The sequence below is a fragment of the Dreissena polymorpha genome, chromosome 13 (assembly GCF_020536995.1).
Source record: "Dreissena polymorpha isolate Duluth1 chromosome 13, UMN_Dpol_1.0, whole genome shotgun sequence".
Classification (NCBI taxonomy): Eukaryota; Metazoa; Mollusca; class Bivalvia; order Myida; family Dreissenidae; genus Dreissena; species Dreissena polymorpha.
In genome coordinates, this window is record NC_068367.1 from 44076924 (window position 1) to 44092569 (window position 15646).

The following is a 15646-nucleotide window of genomic DNA, read 5'->3' on the forward strand; positions in this document are numbered from 1 at the left end:
GATAAAGTTGATGTTTGCGCGATGACTGTATCAAAGTGAAACGGGAATCTTATTGCAAAACTCATCAAGTAAAAAAGAGAGGGATGCCTTGTTTTTATATTGACACGAATCTCAGAACAGGCAAGTACATTTGATGATGCAATATTTATGTGTAATTGTACAATAGTTCAAACATTATGAATTGGGTGAAGCAGAACTTATTGGAAATGAATTTTACAATTAAATCAGGCAAACATTTGCTGACCTTTTTAAAAAAGGAAAAGATTGTGTTCACTTTTTGAAGTTAATTTGTATTTACAATACGCAATCTATGCCTATTCGTTTGTTAATAAACGCATGTACCTTTGTGAACGTTTTTAAAATAATAAAGTGTTTTAGTTTCATAGTTTGTTTCTTTGTTATTGACCTTAAAAAACTTTATGTTGCCAACTGGTTAAACAAAGTTTACTAATTTCCAGTTTTTTTAGATTTCCTCCCTTTCAGTTGCAATAAAGTTATATATGACTGTACTATTTTAAACTAAGCTTCATATTTTTAATAACAAGTGGAGTTTATGTGAATCCTTATAAAAGTTTGAGATTGTAAAACAATTCCATTTTCATCCCCGATGTTTTTTTCCGAAATCTCATAACTGTAGTCAATTAAAGTGAAATAACATTGGGATTTGCATGTTTCGTCGCCGTTCGATTGGCCTACGTTAAAAAAGTCCATTTCAAGCGACTGTAATGTTAAATTTATCCAAAGAGCGAACAACTAAAGTGCCTTCAGCAATTTGATTACAGTATACTACTAGTCATAACTGAAAAGGCGATGGACTGCGAACAATGAACGGAAGTTAACACATGTCAAGAGCATTGTAGATTGATCACACAAGCGGACGGTTTTATCAAGCTGGATATTTTTGTTTGCGTTAATATCAAATTTAAGTTATTACAAAAACGAATATGTGTTTCATCTATTTCGGCTTATATGTTCATTAAGTATATTTTAGAGATTTAAATAAGAAACAGGCTGAAACAAATAAGTTAAAATGGCAACTGGGGGGCCTCGAGATTCAAAGCGGGAAAATGCGGGCGACTTTATTGGAGAATTTTCTGTTACACAATCATGTGAGCCTTGTATGAAAAGTAACGAATCTAAAACAGCCACGGTTTATTGTGATGATTGTTATGAATATCTGTGTGATTCCTGCAAAAATCCACACATAGTTTATAAGCCTGGAAAACATAATATTGTCGGAGTTTTGGACATCGTGGAAATGAAAGGATTAGACAGGTGTCAGGAGCACAGCAAGAAGATCAAGTTTTTCTGCCAGGAACATTTAATTCTATGTTGCACTTCCTGCCTTTTTGTACATGGGAAATGTGGCAAATTACATGAAATAGACAGCGTAACTGAAAAAGAACTCGCAGACAGTGATGGGTTGATGACATCATTGATTAAATTGGAATCCGATACTGACTTTATCATAGCTGAAAGTATGCAGCAGGATAGTGATTTAAACAAATCTGTGTCAAACGTGAATAAAGAGTTAGATTCAATAAAACTCTATGTCATGCAACTTTTTGAAGAGGCTCAGAATAACGTACAATCTGAAGCAAACGCTTTCAAGTTTGAAGAAGTCAACAGAAGCCACACCGTCTGTACAAAGGTGAAGGAAGATCTGCATACAATATTGCCAATATGCTCTGCTGTGTATGAACACGGAACGCCACAACAAAAGTACATCCTTTCGAAACGCATGGAGGAGAAGCATAGGATGATCAAAGCTCAACAAGTCACACCTCATCTTTCGTTGTCTTTCGCAAGGGAGCTGACATCTCTCCTTGAGATGGGAAAGGATTTTATTAAACTCCAAATCCAGAAAGGTATTGGAAGTATTTGCATTATCGTAATAGCACTGACGATTACCTTTCAATTATGAAATACACTCATGAATTCAAACACTTGGATATGCAATCTTCATTTGTTTGTTTTGTTTATAGACAAAAAATTATATCTGACTGATATCCTTACAATAGAGTAAAATATTAAAATGTAGTCACACACATACTTTCTCATACTTTCTTATATTTCCGATGTACATATATTAAAGTGTATGTGGACATCATGATATATTTTTGTACATTAATTGTAAATTAATAAAGTTTTTAATAAACGTTAACAGTTCGATCTTTGTTTGGAGAAAAAGTTAATATATCCAATATTAAGTTCATAACAAAGTGGTTATGCTTATTTAAAAGAGTTTATATAGCATTCCCGATGACCCGAAATTCCCTGCAAATTTAATTGTTAAACTTTCTGATGTTTGCGAATACATAGTTTTTGTTGATAGTAATACTGTTACAGTTGTAATCACAGTTTACATTTAAAATCTTTATAATTTACATCATATTTCGTGTATTACAGACAAATATTCAAAAGTCTGGATCCGCAGAAAATGTACTGCATAAATCAATCTATGGTACATTTCGCGACATGTTGGACTACTTCCAATAATTAAACGCGCCCATTTACATTGAAATTCATTAACAGCTGTATTTTTTTTTACAATTATTAGTTTATATTAATTATAATATCACGACTGGTATATTCGATTACTTGAAAACGTTGTTAAGTTTTCATATTTTCAGTATATTCGGTAATAAAATATAACTGGGTATGTGAACCAGGTAACAGTTAACTATAAATAACGCAAGTAGATTGATCATCATCGTCACGTGGTAAACCCAGGAATGCATATTGTGCATTCGTAGTGAATTGTATATATTGTATATATATATAATGATCGATCTACTTGCGTTATGTATAGTGTGCATATCGTTGTCACCCTTTTTCGCGATGTACTTTCGATCTCACATCGCGAAATTGTATTACCGAATACAACGAAAATATTAATGTATTATACCAGTCGTGATATTTTAATCAATATAAACTAATAATTGTAAAAAAATACGGTATTTTAGAACTTTTTTTTTCGTCAATCTGGTTGATGGTCCCTTTAACGATGCGCATTACATCAAAGATGTTAAGTACGCAACGTATAGAATGTTTAATAGTAAAATTTACCGTTTGACAGTGGATTATGGTAATTTAACATAAAATCGATTGTTTGCATTGTTAGGGGAAATTGATATTAGAAATATATAATAAAAATCCTTTTGAAATAGTTTACTGAGAACTAAGATTGAAACTGTGTAGTTATCAGTGTTCCTACTACGATTTCAAAACGGCAGGGTGCTAATTTATCAAAAGTTTACTCGCGGTCATGGTATCTCTTTGGCATATTTTCAATATAGCATATGCCATATACGTATTACTTGCATAATTACATATTTATTTTTTAACAAAGTTCTTTTATTAATATTCTACTACTTTTACTCTGAACGTTTAATGAATTTATTGAAACTTTGCATTGGAAATACGATTGTACACAAAAATGGGACATTGGGGCGCCCTCACGTTAACAATATTGCTTGTTTACATCGAGAAACGTAAATATTCGAGTTTTACCTTGTGTTTGAATAATATTGCTCACACCGGAAATACATTTTTAACTTGAACTGCAGCGTGCGGAAATAATATTGCCCAAGGCAGTTGTTTTCAAATAAACGTTGACAGTGCTCGTTTCATCAAATTTTCTTTAGAAGGTTGTGTGCTAGTTTAACGCGCTCGGTGTTAACAGCCTTATAGCAAGAGACGGATCAAGCATTTTGTGTATCAAAGAAAAATGGCTCATCAATAGACACGAGCTATATCTTACGTAGGATTTCTGAGATAGTCGATGAAATACGATTGTCGATTTCTACTGATTGCAAAATTGCATGAGCTTATCGGTTTATTACAATATCCATAAAGAGTCGTGGTTGCCACTTTTATTATAAACTATTTGTTAACAAATGTTTTATAAACATTTAAAGAAGATATGTGAAACGTCATTATAACAAACAAACTAGAAATTTTTAAGAAGTGTGCACTTGTATAAATGTGTTTTAACGATTCTTTGGTGTAAATAAATTCGTGCAATGTTAACTTCATAAATCGGTAAATGAATCGTCAGAAAAAAACAGAATATGTTTAATAATATATTATTAATGAGAATTAATCCATGAACAGAACTGACGCTTAACCTTTCAAAAAAACACTTGGCAACGCGCCAGAGAAAAAAATATTTTTATATGAGCCGTTTACACGTTTCGGTTTATTAAGCTCGAAAGCATCAAGTAGCAAATTTTTGCGCATGCCATTGTATCGAAAATGCACATAAGAATATTTGAGGATCTTATTAACTGTGCATTAGCGGACATATCCGATTTTCAGAGGAAGGTTAATCCCTTTTAATGCTATGCTAAATCGGGATAACCTGGGCGTGAAGTTTTCCCTTTACATTGTGTCAGGAAATACAAAAACTAACTACTGTATCTGATGAACTTAAAGAAAATTCATAATTCAAAATAGCGTGTCGTACGTTTGATCAGAGACGTAGATAACATCTACGTCAATATATTGATGTGAATATTATTGGTTGTTAATCAGTGTTGGTTTTCTAATGTTTACATCAGTACTGTTTGTGTACTTAAGTTATTTTGATCTGAACGTGAACAATCGGCTACTTTTCTAGAAGCTTTTATACCATTTAACGTATTATTTGTATGACCTTTAGCTAAACAAAAGTTGATATCAATTAAAATATTCATGTTACTACAATCAATATAGAATACATTATTTTATTTGAATATTAGTATTATTAACACTGTATTGAGTAATTGATAGCAGACGTACAATGAAAATGCGAGTACGTGTATTTCGAATTGTATTAGTTCTTGACGATGAGGTTTGTAATGTTTCATAGTGTTACACAGCACTCCTCTCTATTTAGTTATAGACTCGAGGAAGTTTAGATAATTATAGCTGCAATTTCTAGCAATTTAGTTTTGCTGAAGGCTTTTAATTTGAATTTGGTATTGTGATGTGGTAGGAAACCGAAATAGCACTCATTTACGGTATTGTGACCATCAACCAAGCTAAAATGCGACTCAAGCAATTTCAAATAAAGTTTGGAAGCCGTTCCTGAAATCACAGGACAGTGTTTGAAAAGATAGGGTACAGCTTTTTACACAACATGTTTGTTCTTTCATCAATCAAATTAACTTAACAATCTCAGCAAAATCTGTAAAAGAGCGAACTTTATCACACACACGATTTAGTTAAAGACACCTATCTAAATTAAATGATCATATCTGGTTAAAATAAGTTGGCATTATGTTGATATTGAGTGGTTTTTTTTAAGATTTTTTTTTATTTTCTCAATATAAACCATTTCAGAACAGAATCCGAATTATCAGATCCTTCTGGGGTTTTTTAGGTTGAAACACAAATATTTTACTTCTAGAACATTTGTAAAGAATATTCACAAAATTACGCCACCGAACGTATTGGCGACACATGAAAAATTGCATTTTGCGGATCTGTTTACACTTCTCTGTCAATAGTACCATAAATACATCTAAAGCTTCCAAGATGTGTTTTACACCAGTATGTTATTGTATAGGAGTTACTTTATTCTAGTATAAAATGTTTCCCGACGTGTATTGTTTAGTTGGCATAGTCCCTTTAAGGGATCAGAATTATAATGAAATTCATGCAACATCGCCGTATTTCGTAAATGACCGTTACTCCGATCGTGTCCCGAGTAAGTTAGCAAAGATACGAAAATTCAGTCAAAATCAAAAAAAAATAAGGGTATTTACACTTTTTTGCCTTCGTTGTGCAAAGGTATAGCGCACGCTACCTCTATGACAAGTACCAGGTGCTTACAATAACGTTTTTCATATTGATAATGCATCTACATGATTTATACCGAGGTTAACTGAATATAAGTAGATCATCGTGCGCGTAAGGTCAATGTCGAATAAGTATGGTAAATGTACAAACCTTTCAAAAATTCCGACGAAAACATTCAAAAATCACATGTTAACCGCCACTTTGAACAACAGTTACTATTTTTCTCACTTAAACCACGCCAGTTACTTGCTTACGATCCACCCCCTGGATAGGGTAGAACAGTTAGCCGGTGCAACTGCTGACAAATGGTCAGAGCTACATGCATTGAAACAGTCATTGCTTACATTGGAATCCGGGGCTGACGCTATTATAGCCGAGTGTAAGCATTCAGAAACTGGTTTTGATGAGTATATTAAACAAATTTCTTCAGAGGTAGACGCATAGAGAAAACATAGTTACTTTCTTATGATAACAGATTTATATCGGACGACGATTTTAAAGACATAGAGCCGAGGCTTGCCGAAGCTTTAGGGCCGATATTCATCCGAGTAAGATATCAATATCTTATAATAAAGCAGTAGTCACGTGTCCGATTTTAATCATGCAACTTTTCTACACCCAAATGATGTGTATAAACATGCACTTGTCAAAAAAAACAGAAACAGAAATCAATACCAGCGAAGATTCAGCGATTTGCAGCTCCGCACACTATGCGAACGAGACACCCTGGTGACTTCTATATGGATCGTTTTGTATTGAACATAATACTTAAGAAATACTTCTAGACAAAGTTATAACTCGTTACATTTTGGCACAAATGTTATCAATAAAGCAATTTGAACCGATAAAGTGTTTCATGTGGTGAAGTTAAAATAATATGAATAAAATTACGTAATTGTATCTATAAACACACGCAGTCAGCAGAAGGAAGTCTACATGCATAGTTGGGTTTAAATGTGCGAAATGTAAACACTCAACAAAAACACACGTGTTTCTTCAACTATCTTTTCAACGCAACGAAGTAATGTATTTAACATTGACATACCGGCAACCGCTATTTGAGAAAGTTGTTTATTAACTGGTTGGGCGAACGCAAAATTGAGGAGCTTTATTATGAACTTTTATCGCATTATGTTGCTTTGTATTGAAAATTATGAAACAAAAACGTAATAAAATAAAACTTGTATATCATTTTATTATTATTTTTACATAATATTTGCATTATTAAGCGATGAAGAAATGTCTATGATGCATGAGTTATTCACAAGCTTTGACGTTTGTATCAAGGAAATTGGAAATTTATGGCTGGAAGCAACATCGAAGACTAAAGTGTGTCGTTTAATAAGAAGTGTTACTCTGTTGCAAACACGGCGAAAATAATAGCTTAAACATGATCACTTAAATTATCACAGGGGATTATTGTAGAGCGTGCATTTAAAAAAAAACGCTTCAATTAGTCACTTAAAGTTGTAATATGCATTATTTTATCTGTTGTATTCAATAATATGTTAAGATGGCAATTGTTTACTTGAAATTGTAATTACGTGATTTGTTTTTGCAAGTACATTTTCTTATTCGTTCAAGTATTATTTCGTTTATGTGAATTGTTTTTTGTCTCGTCAGAACATCTGAATCAAGATAGTGCTAACATAAACGCTTTTTAAAACTATGACTAAAATAATAATCTTAAAAAGATTGCTTGTTTTACTTTTTAGCGATATTTTTATAAGAAGTAGTTCCGAATGTGCCTGACTTAAGATAACAAACATAGCAGAGTAGCGTGATACAATGAATGATCTTATAATAAACATGTTTGAACAGGCAACGCAGAAATAATTATATGAACAGAACAGAACAGAACATGTGTTTTATTATGACTTGCAAAATGTACATCGTCAGTATAACAAAACAAACAAAGCATGATTAAGAACATTCATGTCACGTCAATCATATACCAGAATTTTCAGTAACTATGGTATACCTGTATATACGGTATACCTGGTCTTTATTATAAAACTTATTACATTTGATTGTGATATACATACATATTGTGTTATTTAAACTGTTAAAGTATGTGTCCTTGTTTTACGAGGATGAACTTACATTTAACAATGCGTTTCGTTTATTTATTGCGTATTTAATAAAAAGAGAAATTTTAATTAATTTGGTTTTGTTATCAATGCCCAACATTTCCAAAAATTTAAACATCGATGGGCGTTGGTAAAAATATTTTGGTACATATTGTTTGTGTATCTCTTCTAAAAATGGAGAAATAAGCATAAAATGATAGTCATCTTCAATATCATGTGAATTACAAAATAGACAATAACGCTGATCCCTAGCAATTCTATTTCTACCATATCTACCGGTTTGTATTCTAAGTGGGTGAACCGATAGTCTTAGCCTACAGAAAAACATTCCTAGGCTGCTTGGTAATAAATCGAGGTATGATTCGTAATGAATTTTTTTTTTTTTAAAGTACATAATTAATAAGAACCTGGTTTGTCTGCATGCTTTGGGACCATTCCTGAATAAAATTGTCAATGATTAAAAATACAAATAAATGATTTAAAAACGACATTTTCAGCGTCTTCAAAATATTAGAGAATCCATGATTGCTTAGCAACATTATATACCCAATTATTTAAGCCATCGTTACAATCTGCTTTGGCCTGCTCATAAACCTTTTTAATAATATATTTTCTGTATGTATAATTTTACTCCAGTATTTAATAATTTTTAAATACCTTGTAATGAACAGAGGGTATCGATCTAACTCCCCATATACGCCCGCATTAGATGTATTAGTTTTTAGTTTTAAAATACGCTTGCAAACTTGCAGGTGTATTCTATCTAGTTCTTTTGATTGCGTGAATCCCCATACCTCTGCTGAATAGATAAGTATAGAACCAAGAAATGAATCAAAGAGTTGACACAATATCTTTGGCTTTAGTTTGTACTTTTTACAATGTTGCAATAGTACGTTTTATGCCTTAATACCTTTACCTGCTTAATATTCTTGATTCAGCTTAAAATTCCCTGTGTAATTGAAAACAGTGCCAAGGTAATTAAAATCGTCCACAACAGTTAATTCTTTGCCATAAAAATTCCATTTCTCATTTTACAACAGTCTACCCCTTTTTCTGAAAACCATAATTTTAGTTTTGTCTGTGTTGACCGTAATACCCAATGTTTTACAATATGAGTGCAAAAGATTAATATTGGTTTGCAATTCATCTGGCGATTTCGCAAAAATTGCCATATCGTCTGCAAAAAGTAAAAGTATTAAGACAATATCGTCAAATAATTATCCCAAATTAGGTTCATTTTGCAAATAAAGTTCAAGGTCATTAACAAAGAATGAAAACAAAATATGCGAGGTTACCACCCCCTGCCTCAAACCAACTGCATATTCAAAAAAGTCGGAATAGGTGTTACATGATTTTACACATGATTTTACTTTATGATACATATCCCGTATGATTCCCGTATATGCAATATAGTTTTAAACAGCAATAGTATAAGGCATCGGGGAAAGCGTACATATCTTATTACAAATACAACGAAATGTTAGCTACTCTTAATCGTCGCTTAAAATATCACATATTCAAGAAAATCTAAAACGATATCGACAAAAAGCTGTTTTCTGAATGTAAATAACAAAGAACTGAATTGGATCGTACTGATAACTCGTGTCAAACATTCAATGTCCATACATTCAAAAAGTTTACGCTAAATGGATTGAGGAACTAAAATTACAACTATGTACCGCGAAAATTAGTTTGCATGCTAGGTTCTCGCTGTTTAAAACGTCTAGTTGTGTTGATCCTATCAGATCGTTTCATTTTAGGTCGTGAACGTCGCGACCGAAATCGTTTTACATCGTAACTGATTGCTTTAATTTGTGATACACGTTTGGTAATGTTCTTGTACGTAGCGACTCATTCCAGATAATCATAATCAAAGACGTGTAATCGCATGTGAACTGGTCACACACCAGATCACAAAGTATAGTATCATATCGTTCGAAATCGGGACTGGTCGCACACCAGATAGTTTGAAAACGCATATCAATGTTTATAAGCCTACAAGGTTTGATACAAAGACCATCAGTTACGAGGCTTCGTTTACCGAATCATGCAACAGTTAGAGATCAGTATCAATTATATTTATAAAACACTTCTAAGATACCCGTTTAACGTCGTTACACATGGCATTGAAACGTGATAAAAGCATCGGTGTGTATCTGCAATATGACAAATTGTTACCAGATTGTATCCGGGTGCAAAAAAAAATCGCATCACGACGTATTGTCTCGCATCACATCTTCCATTCCAGCTCCGAGACGGATCACGATCAGCTACGAACGATCTATCGTGCGTTCGTGATCGTACGAGAGTGGATACAAGATATAAACGTGAGAGCCACAATCAAGTCAAACATAATTCAGAATAACGCGATGTCCTGTTACTGTTTTATTCATAAACATTTACACAAGTAGTTAAAACGGTTAACTTACACATGCATTCCAAAGGAAACTGTATACGGTTCTTGAAAATGCCTAAATTAAAAAGTACTCCTTAAATAGATAACATAAGACCACTTAAAATTAAACTTGCTTGTTGATGCGTTTCATACGTGTACATAAATCGTTACTACGAATCAAACGGTGGTAAATCTATTCTAAACACACATGTATATAGCTCATCTTAAATCTTTTAGGCTCTTTTAAAACCCGTAGTCCAGCGTTTTAGCGACCAAGGGTCCTTTCGGATCTATTGTTAGACTCAGAGTTGTTTTCATCTTTTTAAAAGTTGTTTACGCTGTAAATATTTTGATAAGAATTGATGTGTGTAACTATGAAACTCAGTGCTTTGAACATCGTTGATATGATTATTTCTTAATTCGCACTCCGACAGTAGAGGCATTGCAACGATTAAATTAAAACTGATTTGATGCAGCCGTTCACAGATTGCATTAAACGCTTTTCAAAAGTTCCAAATATAAAGAATACATTATATCCCAAGAAAAAACGTGTCATTTGGATTATTGATAAAACATGCATAGGGAAATGTATAATGTCTTTGTAACGCTGTCCATCGATTAATTTGGTATATTTGTAACAGAGCGTTCACAATACCCACCCATCCCAGAATTGCCCAGCATGAATTTCCTCCAACATATCACTCGTACGAATCCCGACCAATGTAATTGCAGGTTTTTAGCATTAAAAAGTATTAAACGTCATTTAAATAGTAGAGTTTCATGGCTCTTATTATTTTGATAAGAATTGATGTGTGTAACTATGAAACTCAGTGCTTTGAACATCGTTGATATGATTATTTCTTAATTCGCACTCCGACAGTAGAGGCATTGCAACGATTAAATTAAAACTGATTTGATGCAGCCGTTCACAGATTGCATTAAACGCTTTTCAAAAGTTCCAAATATAAAGAATACATTATATCCCAAGAAAAAACGTGTCATTTGGATTATTGATAAAACATGCATAGGGAAATGTATAATGTCTTTGTAACGCTGTCCATCGATTAATTTGGTATATTTGTAACAGAGCGTTCACAATACCCACCCATCCCAGAATTGCCCAGCATGAATTTCCTCCAACATATCACTCGTACGAATCCCGACCAATGTAATTGCAGGTTTTTAGCATTAAAAAGTATTAAACGTCATTTAAATAGTAGAGTTTCATGGCTCTTATTATTATTATTCACATACGAACAAAGTGTAGGGGGTATATAGGAGTGAGCTTGTTTGTCGGGCGGTCTGTCGGTCCGTTTTAAGTGTCCGCTCTCTAATTCAAGTTGTTTTCATCCGATCTTCACCAAACATGGTCAGATGTTGTATCTAGATGATGTCTAGGTCAAGTTCAAAGATGGATCATGCCGGGTCAAAAACTAGGTCACGGGGTCACTTAGTGCGTTTTAAACATTACGCATGGTGTCCTCTCTCTAATTCAAGTAGTTTTCATCCGAGCTTCACCAAACTTGGTCAGAAGTTGTATCTAGATGATGGCTAGGCCAAGTTCGAACATGGGTCATGGCAGGTCAGAAACTAGGTCACGGGGTCACTTAGTGCGTTTTAAACATTGAGCATGGTGTCCGCTGTTTTTTGTGAAGACAACATGCAAAATATTCTGTGTCAATGCGGCGGAAGGGGTATTCGTCACGTCTGTGACAAAGCTCTAGTTAATTATTATTATTATAATTATTATTATTATTATTATTATTATTACTACTACTATTATCATTATTATTATTATTTTTATTATTATTATTATTATTATTATTATTATTATTATTATTATTATTATTATTATTATTATTATTATTATTGTTATTATTACTATTATTAATTATTATTATTATTACTACTACTCTTATAATAATTATTATTATTATTATAACTATATATTATTATTATTTCAGTGGAGACCAGTATTATCAGCTCATCATCCCAACCAAGGCCATTTACCCTGGAGCTCCTCGTATCCGTGGATCTACCAAAAACTGGAGCTGATAAGAAGGAACCTCTCCTCTCTGGACTGGACTTCCTGCCGGACGGGAGACTGGTAGCCGTGGATATCAATAATAAGAAATGTATGATACTGAATGAGCGACTGCAGACACTTGGAACACCGTACAAGTTCAAAACTTATCCATACTGCGTAGTATGTGTGTCTCATGATGCACTGTGTGTAACGGGTGGTGGTTGGAAAGTAGTAGTTCTCCTGTCTGTGAGTACAGACAATACCATCAGACTGACCAGGGTGATCAATACATCATCAATGTTTTACTCTATATGCTGCATGTCTCCGTCTCACATGGTCGTGAGTACGTGGGATGATCCTCTCCCTGCGAGAATAATATCACTGGACGGGGTGGAGAATGACTTTGATCACGTCGTGTTCCCTACAAAAATGTACAAACTAGATGAGAGTACGTGCACGTATGTCCAGTCTAAGAACACGTTAATACTGACTGACAGGTTCGCTCACACAGTATTCATTTACGACACCATGAAGAGCACGTCTAGAGCAGTCACTGATGAGAACATACGAGAACCTCGTGGTACCTGTGAAGGACCGGGTAACACAGTTCTAGTATGCAGTATGTATAAGGACTCAATCGTGCACATGAGTGTTGATGGGGACTTAATCGGTAAATACCCAGTGGATATGATGTGCCCACACAGCATATGTGTGTCTAAGGATGGCATTAGACTGGCGGTGTCCAACTGCCAGGTAGGCGACAGGAAACTTCATTTGTTAAAGATATTACCGGCAATGAGTTAGATGACTAGTAAGACGTAATCCATGTTATCATGCTATGAACTTCTCACATATAAAATATAATGGTGTGTGTATAGTGATGTTTTATCAAAACGGTATACGTTTTGATTAATTAGAATTTAACGGTGTTGTTATTCTTTATTATCGTACCAGCATTTAAAACTTCCTATGTATTGTGAATTTATCATTATTTAACATTTGTTTCAAAACATGGAAAAAACGTAAATATTGTACAATATATTTCAATAACTTAATATATATATATGGGCTGTAATACTATTTTTATTCCCATTATATCAACTTACCCGGTGTGGTTCCCAAATATTCATTACACGGTATACAAATGATCACTTATTTTTTTTTACATATTTCTGTTGTGTCAATATGCTCTTTAGTTTAGCGCGTTTGATATTCGTCAAAGTATGTTAATAGTCGGCCTTTCATTTATTCAAAGTCTGCGTAACGTTATATCAGACCCAAACCAACCAATAAACTTGCGGAGTATGCTTTAACAGAAAATCAACCCACCATACTCAATGATTAGAACATTGCAATCATATAATTTGTTAAGGGAATACATATTTGGATTCGCATAATTTAAGGAGATTTTACTGTTTTGTTTTCCAAATTTACATGTTAATTACCATGGCACTCCAAAACACGAGAGAAAATCTAAAAATAAATACCTTTTTATCAGCCAAATATTTCAATAATTCAATTTGATGAACTGATTGTAAATACATATTTCTGAATGGCAAATTATACATATATTATTGATATTACAATACATTTGTGTTCAATTAATTCATGAAGGAGTAATATATACGAATATTGCAATTTATGTTTAATTTTGATTGGAATGTTAATGCTCTTATATTTGAAAGACGTAAATAAAATGAATATGGTATATCTATTTTAAATATTTTTAAATTATTTATTGTTCTGAATTAAAACCGTATTTTTTTCTTGATGTATAAGCTTCAAAAATCAAAATCAAACAGTTAATGCCCGCAACCCTTTTATTCATGAAGCGGGTTTTTAATTCAAAATTATATCCTTTTTATTACTGTTGAATTTTTTTTTTTAAACAAATATTGCAAATATGCACCAATAAAAGCTTCATAACATGTCAGATACATATGTTTTTATAAAGGAATCTTGTTACATAACTTATTATCAGCAATTAAAATTGAATAAGTTTTACCATTCAATTTACCACAATTAACAATCTGAACTCCAGATTTTTGAAACATTCATCTGATGATCAGGGAAGTCCTGTTTCAATTTTACTAACTATATGACAATTATGAAATGTTAAAAAGCAACTCATTTGTGAACAAACCATGTGTTTACCTTAGATAAAAAATATGTTAAGGACAAATGTTAAACAATTGTTAACCGAATACCGCTTTTCCTCTGTGTTTGACACTGCCAATATAACTATCCTTGTGTACATGGAAAATCAAATTATTGACACCTTTATAACAGACATGGCTTGGTATTATATTGTTGAAATCAATAGAATGTATAAACTAATCTTGAACATGAATACTACTTAGATTTATTGCTTTAGAGTCTACCTGTGTACTTTGTAAAATCTGACCACCCCTAGATAATGCAGACCAAAGATACTCACACAACAAAAACCCTCGTGAAGAACGTTGCAGCCTTTGTTGTAATAAACTGGACATATATGACACATTGATTTTCATTTATGTTTATTCATGCTGCTGTTTACTACAAGACAATTCTTGAACGTGTTTATTGCATGAATCCACCTGTTGTTACGTTCCATAGACTAGTTTATTGACATATATGACATCAACAGGTAATTTGACATTATTAATGTATAAATGTATGTACATACGTAAAGGATGCCTTATCTATATGAAATTATATTATAAATGCCTCTCAATGAAAATTGATAGTTCTTTTGTACATCCTCTGAAATCAGTCTGTGTATATTCCTTTAATCTTTGATATTTCCTGAATAATTGGATTTCGATTTTTTGTTCATCACAATTATATCATGTACACGGAAGTAAATGATTTTTTTTCCTTACTGCCCTTAAAGTTTCTCCTTCTCCAAATCGTTAATTTTCTGTTCTTATTTTGCTTCGTTTGTTTTCTGTTCTTATTTTGCTTCTAAATTTAATTGAATTTACACAATCTATGTATAAATTGTTATAGTGACGTTCTTTTATTTCAAATTGTGCGCATTAAAGACGACGAACATATGCATAAGTCTTAATAAACTTCTGTTCTGTTCGATGTGACTTTTGTACTTTTATTTCCCAATCCATTGAACATATAATCACAAATCTTGTGTGGACACATGTGCAATATATCAGTCAAACACTGTACTATTAAGTTTAAACATATTTATTTCTTGTTTTACAAAGAATATGACACAACATTTATTATAAGAACATGCTTGAATAGGATTAGAACGAAAGACGATGTCTTATTTCGTTCTTCTCCCTATAAAAATACAGTTTCATGTTGCTAGACGGACATACATGGATTTGAAATAATAAAAATTGTTAAGGG

The 15646-nt window shown here is 32.8% G+C and overlaps 1 protein-coding gene across 1 annotated transcript; it reads left to right on the forward strand.

Moving 5' to 3' along the window:
* Positions 1-812: 812 nt before the first annotated feature.
* On the forward strand, positions 813-15320 carry LOC127855192 (uncharacterized). Its single transcript, XM_052390606.1, has 2 exons — positions 813-1868; positions 12234-15320. The coding sequence occupies exons 1-2, from the start codon at positions 1031-1033 to the stop codon at positions 13097-13099; spliced, it is 1704 nt and encodes a 567-aa protein (XP_052246566.1). The 5' UTR covers positions 813-1030; the 3' UTR covers positions 13100-15320.
* The last annotated feature ends 326 nt before the right edge of the window (positions 15321-15646 follow it).